General features: G+C 35.5%; 2 protein-coding genes across 3 annotated transcripts in view; one reads left to right on the top strand and one right to left on the bottom strand.

The window, feature by feature from the left end:
- The window catches only part of LOC109426947 (uncharacterized), a 40,759-nt gene extending 16,468 nt beyond the window's left edge, over positions 1-24,291 (top strand). Inside the window, exons 2-6 of the mRNA XM_062843912.1 lie at positions 13,744-13,847; positions 14,476-14,772; positions 17,098-17,197; positions 17,285-17,340; positions 21,237-24,291. Coding sequence (XP_062699896.1) covers positions 13,744-13,847; positions 14,476-14,772; positions 17,098-17,197; positions 17,285-17,340; positions 21,237-21,308 — 629 coding nt within the window. The 3' untranslated portion in view covers positions 21,309-24,291. The remainder of the gene's footprint in view (positions 1-13,743; positions 13,848-14,475; positions 14,773-17,097; positions 17,198-17,284; positions 17,341-21,236) is intronic.
- LOC134284730 (uncharacterized) lies at positions 456-5,655 on the bottom strand. Of its 2 annotated transcripts, XM_062843915.1 has the most exons (6): positions 3,749-5,655; positions 1,800-3,306; positions 1,687-1,710; positions 1,546-1,626; positions 793-886; positions 456-738 (listed from the first exon to the last, which is right to left on the bottom strand). In XM_062843915.1, the coding sequence occupies exons 2-6, from the start codon at positions 1,869-1,871 to the stop codon at positions 665-667; spliced, it is 345 nt and encodes a 114-aa protein (XP_062699899.1). In that variant the 5' UTR covers positions 1,872-3,306; positions 3,749-5,655; the 3' UTR covers positions 456-664. The 2 variants fall into 2 exon arrangements, 1 of the variants encoding a protein (XP_062699899.1); XR_009995904.1 differs by having other exon boundaries at positions 456-3,306; positions 3,749-3,848; positions 4,699-5,655.
- Positions 24,292-25,858: the final 1,567 nt, after the last annotated feature.

Raw genomic sequence — 25,858 nt, 5'->3', positions numbered from 1 at the left:
TCGACATTTTGTCATTGTCTTGATACAGTTGAGGTCAAAATACGTATCTGCCATAGAATGCAAACACTTTACTCGTTTTTTTTTATGAATAAATGTTTCCTTCGCGTTACGAAGAGATAATACATGCAACTTTTCTTATAATTTCTTCACAGCTTTGTAATTCATCGATAAAAGCCAATTAAGGTGTCATGATGCGTCACTAGGTTTTCACACAAATCATTGACTTTTTGCTTTTCAATGATTGTTTGCCTCGCGTTTTTGAAGTGATAAAAAACTGTCAATTCTGCAGCATCGCCACAGAAAAAGTATTATCGCATTCACTGCGAGTGAGCAAATAGGATGATACTTTTTCAAACGAAAATTCGCTTTGGTGGCAGAGAATTATCACTTTGAAATTTCGAGCCACATATCCAACATGGCTGCCAATGCTGATGATGCCGTAAAAAGCCTTAAAACAAACAATATTGAATATTTTTAATTTACATCGGTCAATGAGCACTATTTCGTCCAATATTCCATGGATATGCTCAACACTTCTGTAAGTTAAGAGAATTTCCAATTTTGACAACAAACAAAAGCACAATTCCGTTTTGTTTAATTTTTAATAATGAAAGCTTCAACTAATGAAAAAACAAACGACAAAAAGTTCTGGAGATTTTTTTAATTAACGTCGCAGCAGCTCTTCAAGCGCTTCCACAGCACTCATATGCGTCTCGTAAATTTTTTGCCGAATGTTAGCTAGAAAAAAAATTACATGTTGAATGAATTTTTTACGTTTTACTGTAATTTTACCTTTAGCTGTTGGATTGCGTTTCGACTTCAATATGTTTTTGCTTTTTTGCAGAAGCTGATATTGTTTCGCCTTTATCAAGAACATATGCTTCGACTGCAAAACAATGAAATAATGAATAAATTTCACGTTTCTAAAACATTTTCACACCCATTAACCATATTAAGCAAAATACTATTGTTTTTTAATAATCCATGGTTATGAATTAAATTGGGTTTTAATGGATTCTTCAAGTGAACAACGGCATTTTGCATCATCGGCTCTTAGTAGGGTTGATTCAACATCAACATTTAGTAGTGTTAGTTTGAAAGGTTTATTAATGAATTGTAAATTTATTATGATCAATGGTTAAAATTACTAATTTTAATACGTTATTATTGATCACATTATTTGAGAATTTCATCATTAGTCATTAATACAACTCACTCACCTTTATCAATTAAATAATTAATCAAAATTTACAATTATAAGTGAAAACTTTGAGTAATTAATTAAACCTTGCAAAAACAATACTTTTTTCTTCTTTTTAATATGGTATGCTTTTCCAGGATCATATAAGGTTCATATTAATGGAGAATTGAATGCATAGAATAACGCTTGTTTTACTCATAAGACTAATTTTTGAGCATAAGTGATAGTTACGGCAGTTAATTAATTTCTAATGCTTTTGCTTGGTTATAGAATATACATTTTTAGTATAGTAAAGATAATGACATAAAATTACAAAAATAAATATATAATAAAAAGGATGTTACCATCCGGGTTGGTGGAGTTTCTTCAATGCTGTCCACATAAATATGCAACTCTTTCATTAGATCTTCCAGCACTCTAGCGCGCTGTAGAAGATAATAACATTGTTCATTTGAACAAAATATTTAATTTTTGTTTTTACTTACAGCTAGTTGTTGGATATTGTGTTCCTGAAACATGATAGATTATAAAGTTTAAATGTTTTCATTTGGCACACTATTGGTGAATATCGTGTGAATAGTAATATTTGAAATTTTACCTTGGTTAATAGAACAAAGTGTTCCTGATTGGGACACACCTCTTCGTCACTGTTGTAAATTTCCTGCAGCATATTCTTCAATTTCTGCTCATGTTGTAATAGCTGATCTGCGGGATTTTTCTCTGTGAGCTGGTTGATTAATAGCAATTGTTTCTCGATGAGATTTACAAGACGCTGAAATATGATTTACATAAATGTCTCTTCAACCAGTTCAAATGTTATTAAGTTATCAAATAATTAAAACACTGTTTCACATTTTTCTTTGCCGATTAGTTATAGCATTTATGTTAAGTTTGATCTAGTTCTTTAAAACGTTCCGCAGTTAAAGTGTTGTACAAAAAAATCGAGTTTTTTTTTTATTTGAACATAAAAATTGTGCAAATAAATATGAACAGTATTTGATGGCGTTTCGGTTCTGCGCACTTGTTCAGCACCTTGTAATGCATAAGTTCGCAGAAGACACCGACACGATTCGATGCAAAATCGCAGTTTTATTCACGATCCCGCACTTATACTAACTGCGAAAGGGGTCCAGTGGGTGGGAAATGCGCAATATAATCACTTCATTTTTTTCAATTCCTCAGGCTTACTGTCTATGCGGGCCACAATAGGCTCCTAGAGCCTTATCTAAATTCTTCGTTTAGAACATAATATATTTATTTTGTAGAAACTTATGCCTTCGTAACGAACTAAGTTACTGTGGTAAATTTGGTAATTTAGTGTATATAGAGTTACAAAGTTTAAAAATTAAAGTAAAAATCATGTTATAACAATGTCAAACATATATAGGATATTTATAGTAGTATTAAATTACTTTCAAAATATTTTCAAAATTTTCAGGATTAAGATTTCAAAGGAAATCCAAAGGTAAATTTGTCATGGAACACAAAATTCAGTGTTGAGAGAAAACTTAAGGTACACCGGGGCAAGTTGAAACGGGTGGGGCAAGATGAAACGCGAAGTTTTGAAATAGTTTTCAATACTTTCTAGAAATTTGTCTTTCGCCAAAAGATTGTTTGAATTAAAAACTATGTGTTATGTCATTTGATCTGGTCACCATCGTTGGATAACATCACGTTAACCCGTTGTTTCAACTTGTCCCGGTGTACCTTACATCAAACTTGTCAGAACTAAATGTTCTTTAATGAAACAAATTTAATCATTTTTAAAGTTAACTATACTGATTTAGCATAGCTTTTTGTTCATTTTCTTTTGTTTAGGAATTATTATTTTTTGCTTTACAGGGGTTTCATTGGCACAATGTTGGTTTTTGCAATCTTTTAGCGGGTTATATTCAAATATATGTATTACGAAGTCAGATCGCTGGTGGCACAAATCCTTTACAGTTTGATGATCACTGCTCTATCTATTCAGAAAAAGTACTTGAAAAGTGAAGATTTATTGAAAACATAATTGTTTTATTTATTGGAAATATTAGTTTATTTATATTTTTTTGACGCTCTTCGAATTTCGCTGATTATACTTTCCAGCTTCTCTCTCACATTATCTGTAAAATAATTATGAAATTTTTTTTCTCTTTTTTAACAGCCGAAACAGCATAATTTGTTTGTTAGATAATAAGAATAGTAGATCTTTGTTTTCCAAAGTAAAAAAATATGCTTTGTCTGTTTTCAAATTAGGATTCCTCAAAACCTTGATATTACTGAAAGATTAAAAAATGAGATTGGCATGATATAGGCATATGCCATTCAAATATAAATTTTTTGCTATCAACTTTATGCTATTTTAGGCAGCATGGGGTGTTATTTCAAACCTGTTGAATTCAAAGTTAACTTCATAACTTTCCCTATCAATAAGACAAAAAAACTGCCGATAGTACGCAAATTCTGCCTAGTTAACAAATTTAAGGACTATCGAAGAAATATTGTTCGCTAGCTGATTTAAAAAGAGAGTACTGTGCAATACATCATATCCAGTGAGAGACTTACTTTTGTTTCTTATGGACATTTGGTTCAACCGATTCATAATTTTTGCTGCCATTTCGAGCAGATTTCGAACGATCATTTGTATTTCAATGATATCTGTTTCCTTAAAAGCAAATAGAAGGTTAATTATATATAATACGATTCAAAAGGATTGAAATATGAACAAACCTCCTCTCAATAATGTTTTTATTTTTCACGAATAAAGGCCGTTACAAATATTTATTTCACTTTTTGTCCCACCACTCTTTGGCTGGTCGAGGGGGGGGGGGGGAGGGAATAAAAATAATAAAGCATTTTATTTGAAAAATGTTAAAAACTCATCGGATTTGTTAAAGATTTTTTGGCAAGACCCGATATTTTGATAAATATTTTTTTATCTGCCCCCTCAGAATGCAAATTCCAGCCAAAAATTTTTGAAGGGGGGGGGGAGACAAAAAGTCAAAAATAAATTTGTATCAGCCTAACTAGACTTGAAAGAAGAGTGCACCGTATGAAATTGTCGTGTGCAGCATAGTTGTCCCACATTGATAGGAATTCCCATAGGACATTGTACAACTATGTTGTGCACGGCAATAAAGTTGTTATAGAAAAGCAATTATAAAACTATGACAGCAAGAGAAAAGCACTTATCTTGGATACCCAAAATGAGGTAAAATGTTTATATATAAACATTCTTAATTATATGTTTTATCAAGTTTTGGTTAAATATTTGCTTGGTGTAGAAAATGTGGTTGAGATGTTAACCAGTATTTAAATATTGTTTAAAAGATCAATATTTTAGTGGATAGTTATGAATCAAACATTGTGATAGTTGACAGTAAGATGAAACATAAAATATCTATATAAATCTTCTATAGTTTTGAAGAATATTTGCGTTACCGAATTGATTGATTGTTTTGTTCATATTTCATTGGGATAGATTAGAAATTTAAAAATGGTAATTTTTATATTACTTCCTTATCTCCAACTTCTTTTTCCGGTTGATCTTTTTTTTTAATTTTTATTTCTAGATTTCTTTGCGATTTTTCCAGTGCAGAAAGTATCTATAAATAATCAAAATAATACCATAACTATTTAGTAAACGTTATGCACAGATTAGTTCTTCGAGATTGAGTGCTTAAGATGAAATTGACTCTACTGCCTTTTAATCGCATATCAATTCCACTTGGATTGGGTACTCAGCAAATAAGGTGCTGATATGCGATTACAGGCAGTCTGTTCCATCATATGAAGTTGATAAATTATTTCATGTTATTTATGCCTCTCGTCTGTAAATACTAAGTTATAAAGCTGTATAAAATTAACGAAATTAACAAAATTCTTTTCCAATATTGAGTAATTTTGAGAAATTTGAAGTTGTCAATAATGAAGGTAAATAAACAATATATAAGAGATAATGGACAAATTTTCTTGATTTATCTTTAGCTATATACAGATAATATCATAATTCTGATGCAAATAGATGCTTTAAGCTAGTTGAACAACTTTTGCAAAATGTATGATTTAAAATATATTAACATAAACACACTTTTTAACTTACCACCGTGCTGCTAAGATTCTGAAAAGTGACGTAAGCGCCATTTGTTGACGTCTCTAGTTATCTGGTGAAATAATAACACTGTGGTATGTCTGCTATATTAAAATGCAAGATCTATTGGTAAATCTAGCATCTATGGAAGATAACATAGCGAACGATCAAGAGTTTGATGGATAAAACCAGACATGTGCCAACATTGTTACTCACGTTCCTTTGCAGAAGATCGGCAGTATGTCTTCCACAGATTCAGCTGCTGCTTCTACAGCCACTGACTAGATCGAATCCGAATCTGAATGGTATTCGAAATTACAAAAAAAATTGCATACAATTTGTGCAATACTCAATCCTAAAAATTAAACCTGTTGTACAAATAACAATTGGCTTCTTTAACGGTATAGAGATAATTCGATATTCTGAATCTGCATGTCAAACTGAGCCGAAATCCAAATTTTCATGAATTTTGGTGCCCGGGAACCTATTTAAAAATCAATTTGAAGTTTGTATGGGAGCGATTTGCCGAATCACCCCTCGTCGCAGTTTGTACTGGGCGGAGCTGTCAAACAGTTGCCCAGCTGTCAAAAGGTGATTTCTAAAAATCTCTTTGAAATTGATTTTAGGTGCCAAAATAAAGTTCTAAAAATCTGAAAAAATCATACTGGCTCAGAAAAAGGTGCTCTTTCGTATAAAATCAAAAAATCGATACATTTTTCAAAATTTAAAAACCCAATTGGGTTTTTAAGTTAAAGAAAATTATTTGGATTTTTAATTTTGCACGAAAGAGCCCTTCTTTTCTGAGCCACTGTGACTTTTTTTTTAGATTTTTAGAACTTTATTTTGATACTCAAAATTAATTTAAAATAAGATTTTTTGAAATCACCTTCAAATTGATTTTTAAATATGCTCCCGGGCATGAAATTATCTCAATACCGTTCACCCGCGTACAGCGATTGCATCGTGTACAGAGTACACGCACCATGAAAATAACACGCTTGTAACCATGAAAATAACAGCATGAACGTGGTGTCGCTGAGGGTGGTCGAAGACGCGACTGCTCGAGGATTAAAGAAGCAATTGTATGTCCGATTTCTTACAATACGGTGTCATAAACTATCTACTTATAGGTTGTTCACATTTAGAGGAGTGTATTGTGTGCGTTTTATTCGAGACTAACAAGGGACTTACTTTCTCCTTCGTGGAACGAAGCTACATCCCACATGGAGGAATTACTGTATTATAAGACGAGTGATTTGCATGACACAAATAACATATGTGTATTTTTACAGGTTCATATACTATAGGTTGTAATGTAAGATGATGTGTTGTGTTAAAGATGTCTATTTAAGTTAAAATTATAAAATAAACTTACCATTTCGATGTCGTTTTCCATTTTGATTTAATTGAAGCCCCACACACAATATGAGGAATGGATGAACAATGGATGAGTGTTAAGCCTCTGAAGCATGAAAAATTGAGTGACGTATGTAATAGATTCTCTAATACGTTTGCACATGTGAATTTATTTGGGTAATGAATTTGAGTGCGTATTGGTGAAAACATTACAGGGGTATATTTTGCACATATACACCTCGAGGTCTTACACTAGTAAAATAAGTAAATCAGTGTGTAATTGACAAATCATTTTTTTTACGAAACTCATTTAAAATAACCTATTTTGAGTAGCTCTTCATACTTTCTTGGTTTGGACTTGAATCGAAAATCTTATTGTTTTCCATCATGATGATTTAAACACTGTTTTATGACAAATTATTTTACTTTTGATAAAAATGAAGGCTTTTTGGTAAAGTAGCATATTGTTATAAATTTGTGAGACATCACTCATAGGAAAAAAAATAATAAAGACTCATCGGTTTGTAGCATATGAATTTCATTGCGAGAACCATAATCAAAATTCAATAAAATTAAGTCAAAATCTAATTTTAGATAAATATATCGTTTATGTTTTTGTTATATCGATAATTAGAATTTCGTTGTTACTGGTTACTGTTGTTGAATATGGGACCATATGGGGTGTGATGAGTTTGTATGGAAGATAGAGACGCTTGGTTGTTGATGCCATAATACTCAAATTATTTAACATTTCATGTTTTAGAATCCAAGTTCCTATTCTGTGATTGTAAATTTTGCAATTGGGATAGGTAAACATTTCTTATAAGTAAATATTTAAGTTGTAACGTTTCGAAAATGTATCAAACGTGTTCAGATTTTGATTTTTAGTAAAATGTTTTTAATTAACTGTTCTCATATTTCGTGAAGTTCATCACTAAGGTATTGGTCCGCAAGTGTCATTTGAATGGACTGAAATTTATTAAAAGTGATAAAATTAAAGCGAATATTTTTTGTTATGAAATACGCACAATTTGAGTAATAAGATTCTTTTTTCACGAAATCCCATGCAATCCTTCAACACGTTTGGGTGATCATTGAGTCAGCTAAAAATAAATGGCACCATATATTTAAGTGAATGTATGAGTGCTTGGATTTTATTGTGCATAAGGCATAAGCTACACCATGAAGGATTAACGAACCACATTTTGAACACATTTAAAAAAAATAAAAAAAATGCATAAGTTTTGAAAGTGTTTCTCTTATCCCTTTTATTAAACATTGACGTTGTTGTAAGAGGGAAATCGTAGTAAGTATGAAATATGGCATTTTGAGCTATATCACCCTAAAAGTTTTGTATGGGAGCTCAACATCACTCATCTGCCATAATTGTGATCTTTTACCACAGTTTATGTATACCCATAGTGGATTTTCAAGGACTCAGTGTGTATTCATGTTTTCGGTGAACTCAGTGAATGCCATTTTGTTTATTAATAGTGAAAGCAGCATCACAGTACAGGTAAGTCCATTTTAAATATCATTATAGTTTTAAATATTTTGAGTGAAATAAGCTTTTCTACTTTATAGTTTCACTCTAATTTTAACAGATATACGTATTTTGAAATCCCGGGTATTCGAAATACACATATTTGTCAAAAAATAACCATTAGAGAGCGAAACTATAAGCTTCAAAAGACACATTCTACCGTGACGTTACAACGTTTTGACACCTTTTCTGTCAGATTTTCAACTATAACTCGTAAATTCGACCGTAAACCTTCAAATATTTTTGCATATTCGGAATCCTTGTAAAATTTCCAATAAGTTTAATCTGTTAAACAGCTAGTTTTCTTTGGAAAAGTATGTTAAAATGGGAATTAGTACCGTAACGTTACAACGTTGTAACGCCACGCCACTCATTCCCATTTTTAACATACTTTCCCAATGAAAACTTACTGTTCAACAGATCATACTTATTGGAAATTTTACAAGGAATTCGAATATGTATAAATATTTGAGGGTTTTCGGTCGAATTTACGAGTTATAGTGGAAATTCTGACAGAAAAGGCGTCTAGACGTTGTAACGTCACAGTAAAATGTATCAAAAACTCATTTCACTCAATCGAAGAGGGTATTCTGCTTAGACGGTTTCTAATCCGCGTTGGCTTGAGCCAGCGCAAACGATCTTAAAATCTCGCATTTTAGTGAATGCTCAAAGGATTTAATTGTATTTTTATTTTTGTTTTCCATTATGATTCGCAAATAAATAAAGCTTTTACCATTATAATTAACACTTCTACCACCGAACATTGTATGGTATGAATCTCATGAAGAATTTCGGACTGAATTTCTTTGGAAAAATAAGGTTAAGCTCTGGAATTGATTGATTGATTTATCTTTATTATAGAGACTTTCAAAGTTCTGGAATGGTTTTTCCCCTAATGAGACATATAATTTATGACAAACGTCCTGGAAAGGTACCAAGATTTGTTGAAGTAATTGCAGAAGAAATTCGTGGAATAGCCCTGACAGAATCTAAAGAGCATTGCTAAAAATAAATTGTTGTTAAACGCGGCTATAAATTCGTTCGGAATTTCCATCAAAAATTTATTAACAAACTCACAGGCACTTTTTCAGAAATTCTTTTAAGCTTCCGCTAAAATTTCATCAACAGTTAACATTATAATTTCCGCTAGAAATATTACTAAAGAAATTACGTTCATCAATGAACATTTGACAGGCTCTAATTATTTCACAACATCAAAGCTTTTTCGTATTAATGATGCTTATTTTTGAACGACTTTTCCATTATATATTATCCAAATATGTTCTCTAGAAAGACGCCCCCACGTTTGTAAATCCGGGCATGCTGGAATAACTTAGGAAATTCCTACTGGAATTTCTCCAGGAACATTGTGAACTCCTAAGAGCAATAACTGGAAATTTCTAGCTGAAATTGGGTTTTTAAATTTAGAAAAACTCAATGATTTATATTTTTAAACGAGAAAGCACCTTTTTCTGTGCCACTATGATTTTTTTCAGATTTTTAGAACTTTATTTTGATACCTAAAAACAATTTCAAAGAGATTTTTTCATATGACCATTTGACAGCTGGGAAACTGTTTGATAGTTCCGCCCAAAATGCGACGAGGGGTGATTCGACAAATCGCTCCCATACAAACTTCAAACTGATTTTTATGAAAGCAATTTTCATGCCACCAAAATTCATGAAAATTTGGATTTCGGCTCAGTTTGGCATGCAGATTCAGAATATGGAATTATCTCAACATCGCTAAAGAAGCCAATTGTTTGAGAAATCCCAGCAAGAAACCCATGACAAATTTTAGTATGAATATCCAAAGGAGCCCTAGCAGGACTGTCTGCTGGTATTCCAAGAAAAAATCTTAAGCGAATCCGCGGAGAAATATCTGGAAACACCACAATAGGAATTTCTAAAGAAATCCTTCAAGACATCATAGAAAAAAATATTAAAGAAATACTTGGAGAAACCTATGGAACAATCTCAGCAAGAGCAAGAATTGCTAAGGAAATCTCTTTAGGGGTTTATCGGGGAATGCCAAGAGGATGTTCCCAAAGAAATCTTCATGGATTCCTCCAAGAGCTCCGCTTGACATTTCTTCGTGGATTTCTCCAAGAGTTCGTTCAGATATTCCTATAGGAAATCCACTAGGAGATCACACGGGGATTCCTGCAGAAGTTCCTTCAGTGATTTCTACAGGGATTTAAAAAAAAGATTCCTACATAAATTCCTCTTGGAATTTCCCTAAGAATGTCTGCTGGGTATCCTACAAGATTTTTTCATGTGGTTCCTCCAGAGATTGTTACAAGCATTCCTTCAGGAATTTCTCTTGAAATTTATGGAAGAATTCTTCTGAGATTGTCTCTACAAATTCTTGCTGGGATTCCTCCAGTTATTCTTGATTGGATTAGTCCAGCAATCTCGGCTGAAATATTTCTATGATTTCTTCCAGAAATTCACTCAGAGATTGTTTTCCAGCGTTCCCGAAGAGATTTGTCTTGCGATTCTTCCAGAGATTTATCTTGAACTATCAGCATATATTCCTACGAGGATTTTTTTCAGGAATGCTTGCTGGGATTTCTCAAGCCTTGTTAGCTGCAATAACTTCAGCAATTGCTCTTGGGGGTCCTACAAGAATTTGTGGAGGGATCTTTGCAGGAATCAACTGAGGAATTCCAGCAAAACTTTCTGGTGGATTCTACCAGACATTTCAGAATACATCCCAGCAGCATGTATGGAGCAATCCCAGCGAGAATTCCTAAAGGTGTCTCAAGTTGATTTCCAACAGGAATTTCTGGAAACATTCATGCTAAGGAAATGTCTGAAGTAATCTTCGTAGAAACAAACACGAGAAAGAAAATGATGGATTCAGGGATGTATTTTTATAGCAAGTTTCAATATATTTCGAAAGGAAACGAAAGAAGTGCGAAGAGCAGAGCAGAGGAAAAAAGCTCAATAATAGCATATTTTGATATGGAGACCAAAACGTGATATTTGTTTGTTTGAGATAAGAGGTAAAAGTACTGAAAATAATATCTCAATTTTACTCCTGGAACATTATCATCATAGCACATTTAGCTCTTGGTAAGATCTAGCCAATTGCAGTGAGCTATTTGATTGATCTTCAAATATCATGTTTTGCTATTGGTTAGATGGTTCAAGAACAAATTTTTGCTATTGTTTTCAGTACTTTTACCTCTTATCTCAAACAAACCAATATCACATTTTGATCGTCAGTACTTGAACTCTGCACGGGTAACAATTTTGAAGCTAGAAGCATTTCTAGGCCAGCATAGTCAAAAGTATAAAACGGTTGAGATTTGACCGTATGCGTAAGACAATTCTTTCCTTTAATTAGGCTGATACAAATTTTATTTTGACTTTTTGTCCCCCCCCCTTTACAAATTTTTGGCTGGATTTTACATTTTGAGGGGGCAGATAAAAAATATTTATCCAAATTTGGGGTCTTGCTCAAAATTCTTTAACAAATCCGATGAGTTTTTAATATTTTACAAATTAAGTGCTTTATTATTTTTATCCCCCCCCTCGACCAGTCAAAGAGCGGTGTGACAAAAAGTGGAATAAATATTTGTAACGGCCTATGATGAATCCTTGACGTATTTGCACAGCGTCCTGTATAAGAATTTCATTTATTTAGGGAATGAGTCTCTTTCGAAGACAAATGAATTCACTGCTTGATTGGTACAGCATTGGTATATAGCAGTCAATAAAACAAAATACGTAGATACAATTTATTCGGAAAAATGGGTATCCTCTATAAGAATAAAGATTTTCATATTTCAATCATTTCCCACTTCATCGTTCGGCTCATATAATTTGAAACATAACTTCATTTTATGACTTCTCGTTTTCAACGTTTTATTCTTTCGACATTTTGTCTCTTTCAAAATCTTAGCATTTAACGTTTTGCCTTTCGATTTCTTGTCCTTAAGCCTTTCCGTATCTCACCATAAACTTAGAGATTTAAGTGATTTATAACTGTGTTCATACAAAAAACAGTGAAAGCCGTTTTCCAAACAAAATGGTCATCTTTGGCGTGATGTAACTTTGTTCTCCTATGAACGTTGTCATTGTAAAATGAATATTGTTATTGTAAAATCTGAGAATGTTTATAGCACGTGCAAAAATGTTAAACACTATGTGAAATCGTTCAAAATAATAGAAGTGTAAATAAATAGAAATGTAGCTTTACCTTGAAGAAGCAAGAAATATTTTCCCACGCTATTCGAATAGTTTCCGCCTAGCCTACAAGTTAATGTTGAAATTAAAAAAAAAACAAAATTGTTGCTGAATAAAAAAAAAATACTGCTATTATTTTGATCATTTTCACAAAGTGTTTAACTTTTTTTCACATGCTTCCCAAATTTCTTACATTTTGCTGTTTCAATGTTCATCATATTTGTAGTTTGCTGTCAAATTTTCAGTTATGCCAAAGTTGGTCTTTTTTGTGTCACTGCTATTTTTATGAACACAGCTGTAGACTTATCACCCTACTTACAAAAGTAGCTGCATAACAGTTTATAGAGCAAATGCTTGTGCCAGAGTCATTACTATATACTATTCTCTTGCAGAGCAAACATGTTATTGAGGCACTAACGAATCATTCGAAAAGTTGTGGGTGATTAATGGTTTTATCAATACTAATCATGATTCATAGTTCATTTTATGAATAATCATTATGATATTAGCTAGTCTGTTCTAGCTGAGGATTGTACTTCATTCACGTAGGGTATTGGTTCCCTTATTAAGCATGTGGCTCCCATTTTCATCCTACGAAATTAAAGGATTGAACCGCTGTTTGTTTTGTTTCTAATTTTTGTATTTTTTGTTAGAAGTGAGCTCCCATGATAATAAAAAGAACGGAATCAATCGGTGCTGTAATCACTTGTTTTTGAATAGGATGAATATGGGAGCGTGAGATTAATGATGGCACACATACCCTAGTAGAATGATGCGTGTTCCATAAGTGAAAGTAAATTTTGATTCCATATAATCAAATGATCAACTTTCACAGCAGGGCAAGGTTCGTTAGTGATTTAGTATTAGTTAGTTGGCGGTTATTTGATTATGAAACAGTTTATGAAAATTGATCTTTGTGACAATTGCTAATTTTCAGAAAATAATATGTTTGAAGCATGAAACTGTTTTTATATACTAAATATTTGGGCGCTTTCCTTGTTTCTGCATGTTTTCAATGTGTTTAAAAGTTTTCGTCTTATTTCATTTTGCTCTACAAAATAGAGCAAAACTTGAATTATAAATCTATTATCTATTAGGTATTCCATATACGTAACGAATGAATATTTTGAATAATTAAATTTGAGAGATCCTGTATGACAATGTACTCCTTATTGTATCCTAATCAGAAAAAAAAGTTGCATTTATTAGAAACATTTTATTTATAATCATTAAAGACGACAACAATTGGATTTTTGCATTGTTTATGGATCATCCTGTATAATTTATTACATTTCAAAGCAAAGCAACATATTCAATCATCATTAGTTCATTGTTTTCTATTTTATGATTTACATTACTTGGTAATTTTCTTCACAGCCATGGAGAACGGTGAGGAAAACTGCAATGCGGAAAATGGCAGCGACATTCAAGGCATGATGTCGGCTATAAGTCAACATGGGTCAGATATTGCTGAAATTAAGGTAAGATCTTGAGTAACATGTAAAGTATCAAAATGAATCTCAAAGCAAACAGTGCTTTTTATTTATGTTTGGTATTAAAAAAATCATAAGGGGAAAAAAAAAATTAATTGCGACTGACAATTTAATGTTTGAAAAACATTTAGAAACAAAAGCAATGTAGATTTTTAATCACTTGAGTTAACTTTCTTCAGAAGAGTTAAACGAAACACGATAATCCTTTTAGTAAAACTTTCTAAACCTGTTAGTTTAGATGAAGATTGAAGATGGAAGTTTTTTTTGTCACATTTATTAGTGTTTGTGCAAAACATAAATTCATTCAGTTTTGAACACATTCTTCAACTTATTCACTCTTTTGATCACTGTTACCATAATTTCTTCCTTGGTATGTGCAAATAATCTGTGCAAAAAGCTGTTATAATACTAAGACTTCATACCAATATGAATATCTTTTTTTCTGGCTCTACGCTTGTATTGTAACTTAGCTAAACTTAGTGTTGTCTTTACGTCACAGTTGCCTGAATTTGTATATTGTTTGGCAATCCCCTTTTGCAAAGGAGATTATAATAAATCTAAATGTAGAGTATTTGTAAATTATATTTATATTAACTATTCAAAAATGTTTGAATAGAATTTCCTGGCTACGTTTTCGACCGGCGCAGTGGCGAATGCCGGCGCAGTGGCGACCTCTCCGCAAGCGGAGGCGGAGGCCGTAGCGCAGGCCCGGGCGTTGGCCCACGCACAGGCACAGGCGCAGGCACAGGCGCAGGCACAGGCGCAGGCACTGGCGCTGGCACAGGCGCAGGCACAGGCACAGGCACAGGCACAGGCGGAAATGATAGCACGGCAAGATGCAATTATAAAACAAATGGCCGATGACCGATGGCGGCCTAAGCTTGGGCAGAGAGGAGATTCGGTCAAATACTTGGTAAGCTATCGTCGGATTTTCCTTTTTTTTTTAATTCCTGCGTCAAAACAGACGAAATTGCGATTGTCCATCAGGTAAAACGGAGGTCCTTTAAACATCAATTTTCTGCAGAATGAGCCTCTTTTATGAAAGACGTGAGAAGTTTAAATGGCATGCTAACTTAAGATGTAACTGGATCCATTTCCTCACTTTTTGGTTTTTGATTTTTTATAAAATAACGAAGCAATATTTTCAAAATCGGTTTTGTGCACATGTAGAGTATGGATCAAGCTATCACCTGATTTTTCCGGATGGAAAATGTTTTTAGTTTTTGCAGAAACCATTTTTAAACAAACTTCCACAAAAAAATGGTTTCTGCAAAAACGAAAAATATTTACCACCTGAAAAAAAAATCAGGAGATATCTTGATCCATACTCTACATGTGCACGAAAACCGATTTTGAAAATATTGCTCCGTTATTTTATAAAAAATCAAAAACCAAAAAAATGAGAAAATGCTTCCAGTTTCGCCTTAAATCCAAACGTCGAGTCAAGTAAGAGACTGAAGATTACCTTGCAGTAGAGGTCGAAAAACGTATCTGTCAAAAGATTCGAATTCTTAGTGGAATTAAAAATTACAGGTATTCCACTAACAAGTCCAGATTAATCATCAATACCCTTATTATTTTTTTATGTAGAACGCGATAACTACAATAAACAAAATGATCGAAACAAAATTTACACTATTTATAAAAAAATGTTTAATTTGCTGTAGTGTTAAGAGATGTGCATCAACAGTTCATATAATTTTAATTATACTTGATCAACTACTTATCCATTAATTGTCCAAATATGGGCAAGATTAGGATATTTCATTTGAAGTTTGAGTGGTTCTAGTATAATTTGTAATTTTCTGATATGCCATTTTACACTGTAATGTTTCTGGATTCAATGAACTGATATGAAAAAAGTTTGACTTACAAGTTTTTAGAATATAATGGACCTCATCGAGGCAATTCAAGAGCAAATTCAGGCGTGAAATTATTTTTTTTATAGAATTTCTTCAAGACTTTAGAGGGAACTTTTCGATGTTTTTTTCCAAAGAATTGAAAGCTGAGATGCTAGAATGTGTTTCAGAAGAATTTAAAGGCTGATAGGATTTTTCGAGTTATTTTCTGCCAAGAAATACGACAATGATTTTCCACGGCATTGTAGAAACAAAATGTCATGAATGTAGTCAGAAATCGATTATTGAAATAGCCTAAGCTGCCGCTATGAAATGAACAGATAACATCACCATAGCCTTGTGTGTTTAACATGTTTGACATGGCCAGAATGTTTGGGATAGGCAACTTTTTTTTCTCTCTGTTTGTCAACCTATCATATGTCCATCATTGGTACAAATTTGTGTTCGATTAGTTAATCTCAGAGTTGCGCAAGATCATTTTTGTCAGGTGACTACTGATATTGCATCATCTTCACTATCACTCCAGGTCGTTCAATAACAAAACGACAATGACAGGCAACGACTTGATATTGAACCACACTCTAGATCACAATCATTGCAACAGATGTAATATTTCAGTGGTTTTCGCCAAAATTCAAACTTTTTAATGCCCAACGTGCAAAGCTTGTCATTTTATATCTCATATTAAACTATCATCTTGGTAATTCTTTATTTGGATTTTTAAACAAATTTTAAAGATGGTCTATCAGTGATATCCACAAACCATCACAGTCAGTCCAGTACTGATGGAACAAGGAAAGTGACGGTGACTCAACAGAGCGCACGCTGACTTGGATCGCAGTTGGCCTATCAAAATCAGCGATTTGCTTATCATTGACAGTGACAGAGTGCAACTCTGGTTAATCTTTCGCAAAGTTTGAGCCGTTGTGGTAAAACATTATTTTTAGACAACTTATTTTTTAACTGTCTAATCGAGTGAACATAATTGAATGAAATTTATTGATACTTGAAATTTCATTCAATTCGGTTTACTGGTTTCCGAGATTTGACAGTCCAAAAATAAGTTGTCTAACAATAGTGTTTTACCAGAACGGTTCTAGCTTCGCGAAAGATTAACCATTCGAGCTCAAATTTGTACCAACAGTGTTGACAAGTTATGTGCTGATTTTATACACACTATGTGTGTAGAAAAACTTTTAAAATTTCAACTATAACTTTTTTTGTTAGCATTTGTTGGTGTAGAATTTTGCAGAAGAAAATAAATTATGTATCTATTTAAACTTAACTGGACTTTTCGCAATTTCATTTATTTTGGCAAATACGAGAGAAGCTGCGAATATAGTTATGATTTATTATTAATGCAGAAAATATCATTTCAGCACAAGCAAACAAGCTTTTTTTCTAAGCAGCTTAATAATGCCACAAAAATGGGATTAAATATCATCAACAAAATCAACGGCGCCCAATTGAAAGAAGAAGGTAAGAGTTTATAGTTGCGTATGTTTTCTTGTTATTGTTGGTTCAAATGTTAATATAAATCGTATTTGTTCTTTTATTTTTTTACAGAGAGGAAGATTTTAAAAAATAAAATCGAAAGAGCCGTAGAAGAAATGCGAGACGAAGTACTTAATAGTTTATAAGACCCCCCCACACACACACCCACACACACACACACACACACACACACACACACACACACACACACACACACACACACACACACACACACACACACACACACACACACACACACACACACACACACACACACACACACACACACACACACACCCCATTGAAGAAGTGATCGAGTGTTCGTACGAAGGCTTTGTGGTTGCCAAAATTAATGGAGTCTTCGTTTGCAGTTGCTATGCACCTCCAAGGTGGTCAGATGAAGAGTACAACAGGATGTTGGATGCACTCACGGACACGCTGGTCGGGCGGAAGCCGGTAGTCATCGGAGGAGATTTCAACGCCTGGGCCGTGGAATGGGGTAGTAGGCTCACCAATGCTAGGGGGTACAGCCTACTGGAAGCCCTGGCGAAGCTGGATGTGAGGCTTTGCAACGATGGTATGGCCAGCACATTCCGCAGAGACGGCCGTGAATCCATCATCGATGTTACGTTCTGTAGTCCGTCGCTTACGGAAGACATGAACTGGAGAGTCAGCGAGGAATATTCCAACAGTGATCACCAGGCGATCCTCTACAGTATTGGCCGGCGAGCCTCTACTTCGACGAGGAGAACGCGAACATGCGAACGAAGGTGGAAGACAAAAGAGTTCGACAAGGAAGTCTTTGTCGAGGCGCTGCGGCCATACGGCGGTGCAACCCTTGATGCAGGTGAACTAACGGAAGCGATTGTTACGGCATGCGACATAGCAATGCCGAGGAAGATAGAGCCCAGAAACAGAAGACGGCCAGCGTATTGGTGGAACGCGACGATAAGTACCCTCCGTGCTGCTTGCCTCCGTGCTAGGAGACGCTTCCAGAGGGCCAGAAATGAAGCTGAGAGAGAAGCAAGGCGAACCGTTTTTCGGGGAGCTCGAGCCGCTCTTAAACGCGAGATAAGGCTGAGTAAGTCGAACTGCTACAAAGAGTTGTGTCGAGAAGCCGACGCCAACCCCTGGGGCAACGCGTACCGAATCGTGGTATCGAAGCTCAAAGGTCCAGCAGTACCCGTGGAAATGTGCCCGGACAAACTAAGGAGGATCGTGGAAGGTCTTTTTCCGCACCATGGCCCAACGTTTTGGCCTCCCACACCATACGCAGAGAATGCAGAAGAACCCAACGAAGGTGCTCGGATATCCAATGCAGAGTTGCTGGTAATTGCGAAGGGGCTCAAGATCGGGAAAGCCCCCGGTCCGGATGGGATCCCGAACGTAGCAGTTAGAACGGCGATATTGGCGTTTCCGGACATGATCAGGATGGTGCTCCAAAAATGCCTGGATGAAGGCTACTTCCCAAACGGTTGGAAGGTTCAAAAGTTGGTGCTTCTACCGAAACCAGGAAAGCCGCCGGGGGACCCAGGATCGTATAGACCGATCTGCCTGCTGGATACCCTAGGAAAACTGTTAGAGAAGGTCATCCTTAACAGGTTGACAGAATACGTCGAAAGTGAGAGGGGACTGTCAGCGATGCAATTCGGATTCCGTAAGGGAAAATCGACGGTGGATGCGATTCGGGTAGTCATCGAGAATGCCCAGAAGGCGTCCAAGAAAAAACGGAGAGGTGATCGATTCTGCGCTGTGGTAACGATAGACGTCAAAAATGCGTTTAATAGTGCCAGCTGGGAGGCTATCGCCATAGCGCTACACAGTATGCGGGTTCCCGATTATCTGTGCCAGATTTTACGGAGCTACTTCCAGAACAGGGTACTGGTGTACGAGACCAACGAAGGGCAGAGGTCTATAGAAGTAACGGCAGGTGTTCCACAAGGGTCCATACTAGGCCCAACACTCTGGAATGCCATGTACAACGGCGTACTGTCGTTAAAACTTCCCAAAGGAGTCGTCATTGTGGGCTTCGCAGACGACGTCGTGCTGACGGTAATGGGAGAGACTCTTGAAGAAGTTGAAATGCTGGCGACGGAATCAATGTCCACTGTTGAAAGATGGATGACTGGGGTCAAGCTACAGATTGCCCATCACAAAACGGAGGTGCTTCTGGTCAGCAACTGTAAAGCAGTCCAAACGATGGAGATCGTGGTCGGAGAGCATGTTATCACATCGAAACGAGCTTTGAAGCATCTAGGAGTGATGGTCGATGATCGACTTAACTTCAAGGAGCACGTTGACTACGCCTGCGGAAAGGCAGCGAAGGCTGTCAATGCTATAGCGACGATCATGCCGAACGTCGGGGGACCACGAAGTAGTAAGAGGCGTCTTCTGGCGAGCGTAGCAGGCTCAATACTCAGGTATGGTGCCCCAGCATGGGCTGAAGCACTGAGTACGAAGCGGAATCGAAGAGCGCTAGACAGCGCATTCCGACTCATGGCCACTCGGGTCGCCAGCGCGTACAGAACCATTTCGACGGAGGCAGTATGTGTTATCGCGGGAATGATGCCCATTTGCATCACCATCGCCGAAGACGTGGAATGCTACCAACGCAGAAGTACCAGGAGCGTAAGAGATATCGTCAGAGCGAACTCGTTGGCTAAATGGCAGCAAGAGTGGGACAATTCGGCGAATGGCAGGTGGACTCACCGGCTTATCCCTAGCGTGTCAGCGTGGGTGAATAGGAAGCATGGGGAGGTGAACTTCCATCTGACGCAGTTCCTGTCCGGCCATGGCTGCTTCAGGAAGTACCTGCACCGGTTTGGGCATGCTCTTTCGCCCTTTTGCCCGGAGTGTGTTAACGTGGAGGAGTCACCGGAACATGTCGTTTTCGAATGCCCCAGGTTCGAAGAAATTCGCGTCTTGCTGGGCGGAGTGACAGTCGACAACATTGTCGAAGAGATGTGTCGCGATGAAAACACGTGGAACGCTGTCGACAGAGCAGTAACGAGGATGCTGTCCGCGCTGCAGAGGAAGTGGCGCGAAGACCAGAGAGCGGCGGAACGCGATCCGGGTAGGTATGATCCACCGCCGGGGACATGACTGAGTCGTCCGTAACGTGGCACCGGTTTTTGGTCGTCGGAGCGCCGGTGAACCGGAAGTCTACCACCAACCGGAATCGCCGGACCGACTTCGGCACCTTACTGGTCGGGATAGAAGCATCGGTATCGGGAGAACTTCCACCGCCGGGGTTTTTCTCCGTCGGAGTAGGCTAGGTCCACCGCCGGGGACTAGACCGAGTCTATCGCGAAGAAGCACCGGAATTTGGTCGTCGGGGCGCCTGTGAACCGGAAGCCAGTCTCCAACCGGAATCGCAGGAGAGACCTCGGCACCTGTCTGGGAAGAAACGGTTTCGGAAGATGTTCCACTGCCGGGGAACTCTTTGTCGGCGTAGGGTAGATCCACCGTCGAGGACTACACGAGTTGTGCGCGGAAAGCTGGAGTGCTTAATGGCGCAACGGCGGCACGGGGAGGACACCATTCGGAGCAAGTTAGTAGGATCCGAATGCCTTGCGTGGTATTAGAATAACAAATTGTGTGTATGTTGTACCTATGTGTCGCTGAATGGCGATGTTAGGTACTAACATTAGAACGTGTAGAATAACAAATTTGAAACTAAGCATGTTGTCCGCTTAATGGCGAGCCAACACCAACCGGAGTAAGCGAAATACGAGACGTGTAGCGACAAAAAGTGCATGAGCACAGTAGCAGAAGAGCGCATGAGCGCATTGCCCCCCCTGAAGCAGTCGCATATCAGTGGTACCAGGGGGATCGAGGCAGCAAGGTGTAGCAGAGTTTTTCCAATCGGTTTTCTCTGCTGGGGAGGTTGGGAGGAAAAAAAAAAAAAAAAAACACACACACACACATGTACACACACTTTTTTTTCAATAAATGTATTCAATTATTTATTTTTTATTTATTTTCAAGCACGAACTTTTCATCACATAAGTTCCCAAACTTTCAGGTGACCCACATTATTAGTTTATTGCTTATTGCTTGCAACAGTTACCGACAAAACGTCAAAAGGATAACATAACGAAAACCAGTGATCTATGCAAAAAGTGAGTTCTTTTATTCTCCTAAGGGAAACCTATTCTTTGACTTTTCAAAGTGTTGTCCTTTTGATGTTTATTCTTTATTTCGGTTTGTTTCTGTTCACTTTTCGAACAAGAATAATTTTTCTCTTTAGTTAACACTTACAACAATTTCCATCAAATACATCGTGAAAATTTTTGTCTTGTGAAAGAATTAAATAGATTTTTTTTAATCGTCTGTTGATGTTCGTTACCTTTAATCAATACTAAATTTTGTTAGGAAATTCTATTCAGCGCAATTTATTTCAGTGAAAATATCATTTTATTACACAAATCTAACTAAAAATTACTAAAAACTTTTCTTTTGAAATTTCAAACACTGTTTTCATCAAAACCATAGAATGAATATATTGCAAGGAAATTTCAGGAAACGTCATGATTATTCACTATACATAGATCTAAAAATAATTTAAATGTCTGTGATATATAATGCATATAATTGGAGCATGGGTTTTCACAGAAGTTTACATGATTTGTCATGTAAATCTCGTAAAATATCGTGTAAGCTTCTACCATACGTCATGTAATTCAGCATGACTCAGAGTTACATATAGTCATTGGATATAACATAAATTTACATGATATATCATGAAAACCGTCACAGCTGGGAGCTACATGGCTAAAATGAAGTTTACATGACGTGAAATCCTCATTATTTTTATTTGTGTAAAATCCACTCAATTTCTAGTTTTTTTATTTCCTTTTTCAGCACCTTCAAAATAATCTTAGGGTTATCCTACTTTGGTTGGCTTTTCGATCCGATTAAATTAAAAGAGGGCCAATCCGTCGGTAGTTTCCACAATCAATAAACCCAGGTTGAAAAAAACCTGCCATAGGTTATATTGTAACAATTTAACTGGCGGGTATTGTTCAAAAGCCACTCACAGAGAAGTTTTATTCTATGCAATTATCTTAATGCTAGAGTATTTAAGTTTCTCAAAACTTTTTCATTTCATGGGTCTTGCCGAAGTCTTGGAAGAATCTTGAACTAGTCTGATGACCCTTCTTGCAGTTAGGGTACTTAATAGAAAGCTTAACTGAACGATAAAAGTTCGATAAACTTATCGACTACATAATGTAAAAATTCATTATCAAATTTGTCAACCACCATGGAGTAACTTGCAACAGTTGAAATCGACAAAACAAAACTTCTTTTCGCGATATCTCGGATAAAAATAATCGATATGGATCATTTATCAATTACGTAACGCGCTCATTTTTAAAATTCAACTCAATTTTATATATTTTTTGCACGTGACTTTCAAACATTTGAAATATTTTGAAATTTTACATCTTGTTGAAAGATCAGTTCAGTTTATGGACGTTCTAAAACAATCACCAACATTAATTTTGAACCTAGATGGAGTAAACTAGCTGAATGCTTAAATTAACGGTTTTGATATTTACAAAGTTGAATGAGTGTTCGTTCATGCTATCATGCTATTTTAGCTGAACAGCACTTCAAACTGGAAATTAACCAAATATTACTTTCCCTCCCTTTCCAAAAATATATATTAACCTTAACGTTGCCGGAGCGCATAGAAATGTATGGAGATAACGTGTCATGGTTTACAAAAGTGCAGATAACTTTTGATAGGAAAAAGATACATCTCTAATTTTTTGATATGTTGTGTAAAAATGTCCCAGCTTTCGATTGACGCAAAAAATTTGAAAATCGGTGGTTGCCAACATGGTGAAAAAATTGTTTTGGTAAATAAATTCAAGATGGCGGCCGAAATCAATATGGCCGATCAAACTTTTTATAACTGCAAAAAGTGCCTCTATCTTTTCTCTTCTCAACAACATTTTGTTTTGAAGTTTTTTTCTGGTGAAACTTTCGAGTTATAACGGTTTAAATGAGCCAACAATTGATCAAAATCGAGGGGTCCCGCCATAATAGTTGTGGCTCTAACTAACAGGGGGACCATCAATTTGATTAACAAAATGCATATTCCTTTATTTTTTTGGGGAGGACTTTCAGAAAATCGCCACTTTAAACATTCTTGAAGACATGGTGTAAATAGTGGGACGGTCTCAGCGAGAGTTACCCAAATGCAATTTATATTATTTCCAGGATAATTGCTAATGTTTGTTATTCTGAAGACCTTCTTCTTCTTCTTTCTGGCTCTACGTCCCCACTGGGACTTGACCTGCCTCGCTTCAACTTAGTGTTCTTTGAGCATTTCCACAGTTATTAATTGAAGGGCTTCCTTTGCCTGCCATTGCATAATTTTGTATATTGTGAGGCAAGTATAATGATACACTATGCAAAGTGAGTCGAGAAAATTTTCCCGACAGGAACGGGAATCGAACCCGCCGTCTCCGGATTGGCGATCCTTAGCCTTAACCACTAGGCTAACTGGAGACCCCTCTGAAGACCTACGCGTTTGAAATAATGATGTGCTTGAACAAATTTGCTGATTAATTGATTTCTGTAGAATACATCGAGAATTCCCTATATATATATTTTGGTGGTTCAAAAAATCGTTTTTGCTCCACACCGCTTATTTGATTCGTAACCAGATGCTGAGCCTTCTCTCAAAATTTGAGCTGATTTGGTTGAAAGTTGAGAGTGCACAAGCTCTTCAAAGTTTGTATGAAAATTAATATGGGAAAACGACGTTTTTCAATCAATTGACCGTAGTATTTCGCCATGTGCCCTAGAGTGTTGGTTGACCCTTGGTACTTCTAGTCTACTCTTTCAGCTACAACTTTGCCGAAGACCACTTTCAAATCGAACGCCTCATTAATTAGTTTATATCGGCCAACTGGTTAAAAATAATTGTTTTTTTTTTATTTTCATATTGTTTATTTTTTTCTTAAATAATAACTATTAGTTTCAATGAGTCGGCATGCAATTGTTGCTTATATTTATTAGAAGTGTAAGAAGGGTACTGTTCACCATCGGTGGATTAATTCGGGTTTTTATTTATTTATTTATTTATTTATTTATTTATTTATTTATTTATTTATTTATTTATTTATTTATTTATTTATTTATTTATTTATTTATTTATTTATTTATTTATTTATTTATTTATTTATTTATTTATTTATTTATTTATTTATTTATTTATTTATTTATTTATTTATTTATTTATTTATTTATTTATTTATTTATTTATTTATTTATTTATTTATTTATTTATTTATTTATTTATTTATTTATTTATTTATTTATTTATTTATTTATTTATTTATTTATTTATTTATTTATTTATTTATTTATTTATTTATTTATTTATTTATTTATTTATTTATTTATTTATTTATTTATTTATTTATTTATTTATTTATTTATTTATTTATTTATTTATTTATTTATTTATTTATTTATTTATTTATTTATTTATTTATTTATTTATTTATTTATTTATTTATTTATTTATTTATTTATTTATTTATTTATTTATTTATTTATTTATTTATTTATTTATTTATTTATTTATTTATTTATTTATTTATTTATTTATTTATTTATATAGTATAATTCATCTGACAATATTGTCTTAATGAATAATGTTACGTACTAGCTACAATGAATTTAATCTTCTAATTTTACTGACAAATTAACTTGTGGACATACCGAATTCAAACGAGGACTCTACAGAACTAAACATACGAATCATCGCACAGATGGGTTGATTGTAGCCGTAATTCGATCGATGGAATCGTGATTGCATCAAGCGACGCTGCCTTAACATCCTACTTGGTGCTCGGAAGTCTATCAAAGATAGGAGATGAGGGCAATCAATATCTCCGTTGAGAAGCTGGACGATGAATTTGGTCTGCTGTATCTTGCGCCTTCTGTCAAGACTTTCAATTCCGAGCAACCGACACCTATCAGGGTATGGCGGCAGGTTCGCTGGGTCGCGCCAAGGTAAATTTCTGAGAGCAAGCCGTATAAAACGTTTTTGAACCCGCTCGATTCTCAGATTCCAAGTTACATCGTTTGGAGCCCACACAACCGAAGCGTTCTCCAAGATCGGTCGTACGAGGGAACAATAAAGCGCTTTTAGGCAGTATGGGTCGGTGAAATCCTTGGCTATTCTAGAGACAAACCCAAGCTGGCTATTAGCCTTGAAGATGATCGACGAGTAGTGGACGTTGAAGGACAGTTTTGCATCCAGTATAACGCCCAGATCTGTCACTTGGTCCACTCTGTTGAGGACAGAATTGTCGATGCGGTAGTCGAAAATAATTGGCTCTTTTGAGCGATGAAAGGTCATCACATGGCATTTGGGAATGCTGATCACAAGTTTGTTCTTGCGACACCAATTGACGAACGTGTCCAGCAACGCTTGCAACTGAAGACAGTCCTCAAAGCAGCGCACGACGACATAGATTTTCAAATCTTTAAAAGGGTTTTACACTTTCGTGGGCGCTAAAACATGGAATATTCACATGGGCATTTTTTTCGTGAAATAAAAAAAACAATAGAACAAACTGCCGTAAATACATAAGTTCCTCTGTATGAGGGCTCCTAGATCGT

The sequence above is a fragment of the Aedes albopictus genome, unplaced genomic scaffold, assembly GCF_035046485.1.
Source record: "Aedes albopictus strain Foshan unplaced genomic scaffold, AalbF5 HiC_scaffold_64, whole genome shotgun sequence".
NCBI lineage: Eukaryota > Metazoa > Arthropoda > Insecta > Diptera > Culicidae > Aedes > Aedes albopictus.
Note: the sequence above shows the minus strand (reverse complement) of the source record. Positions and strands in the feature narration are given on the sequence as shown.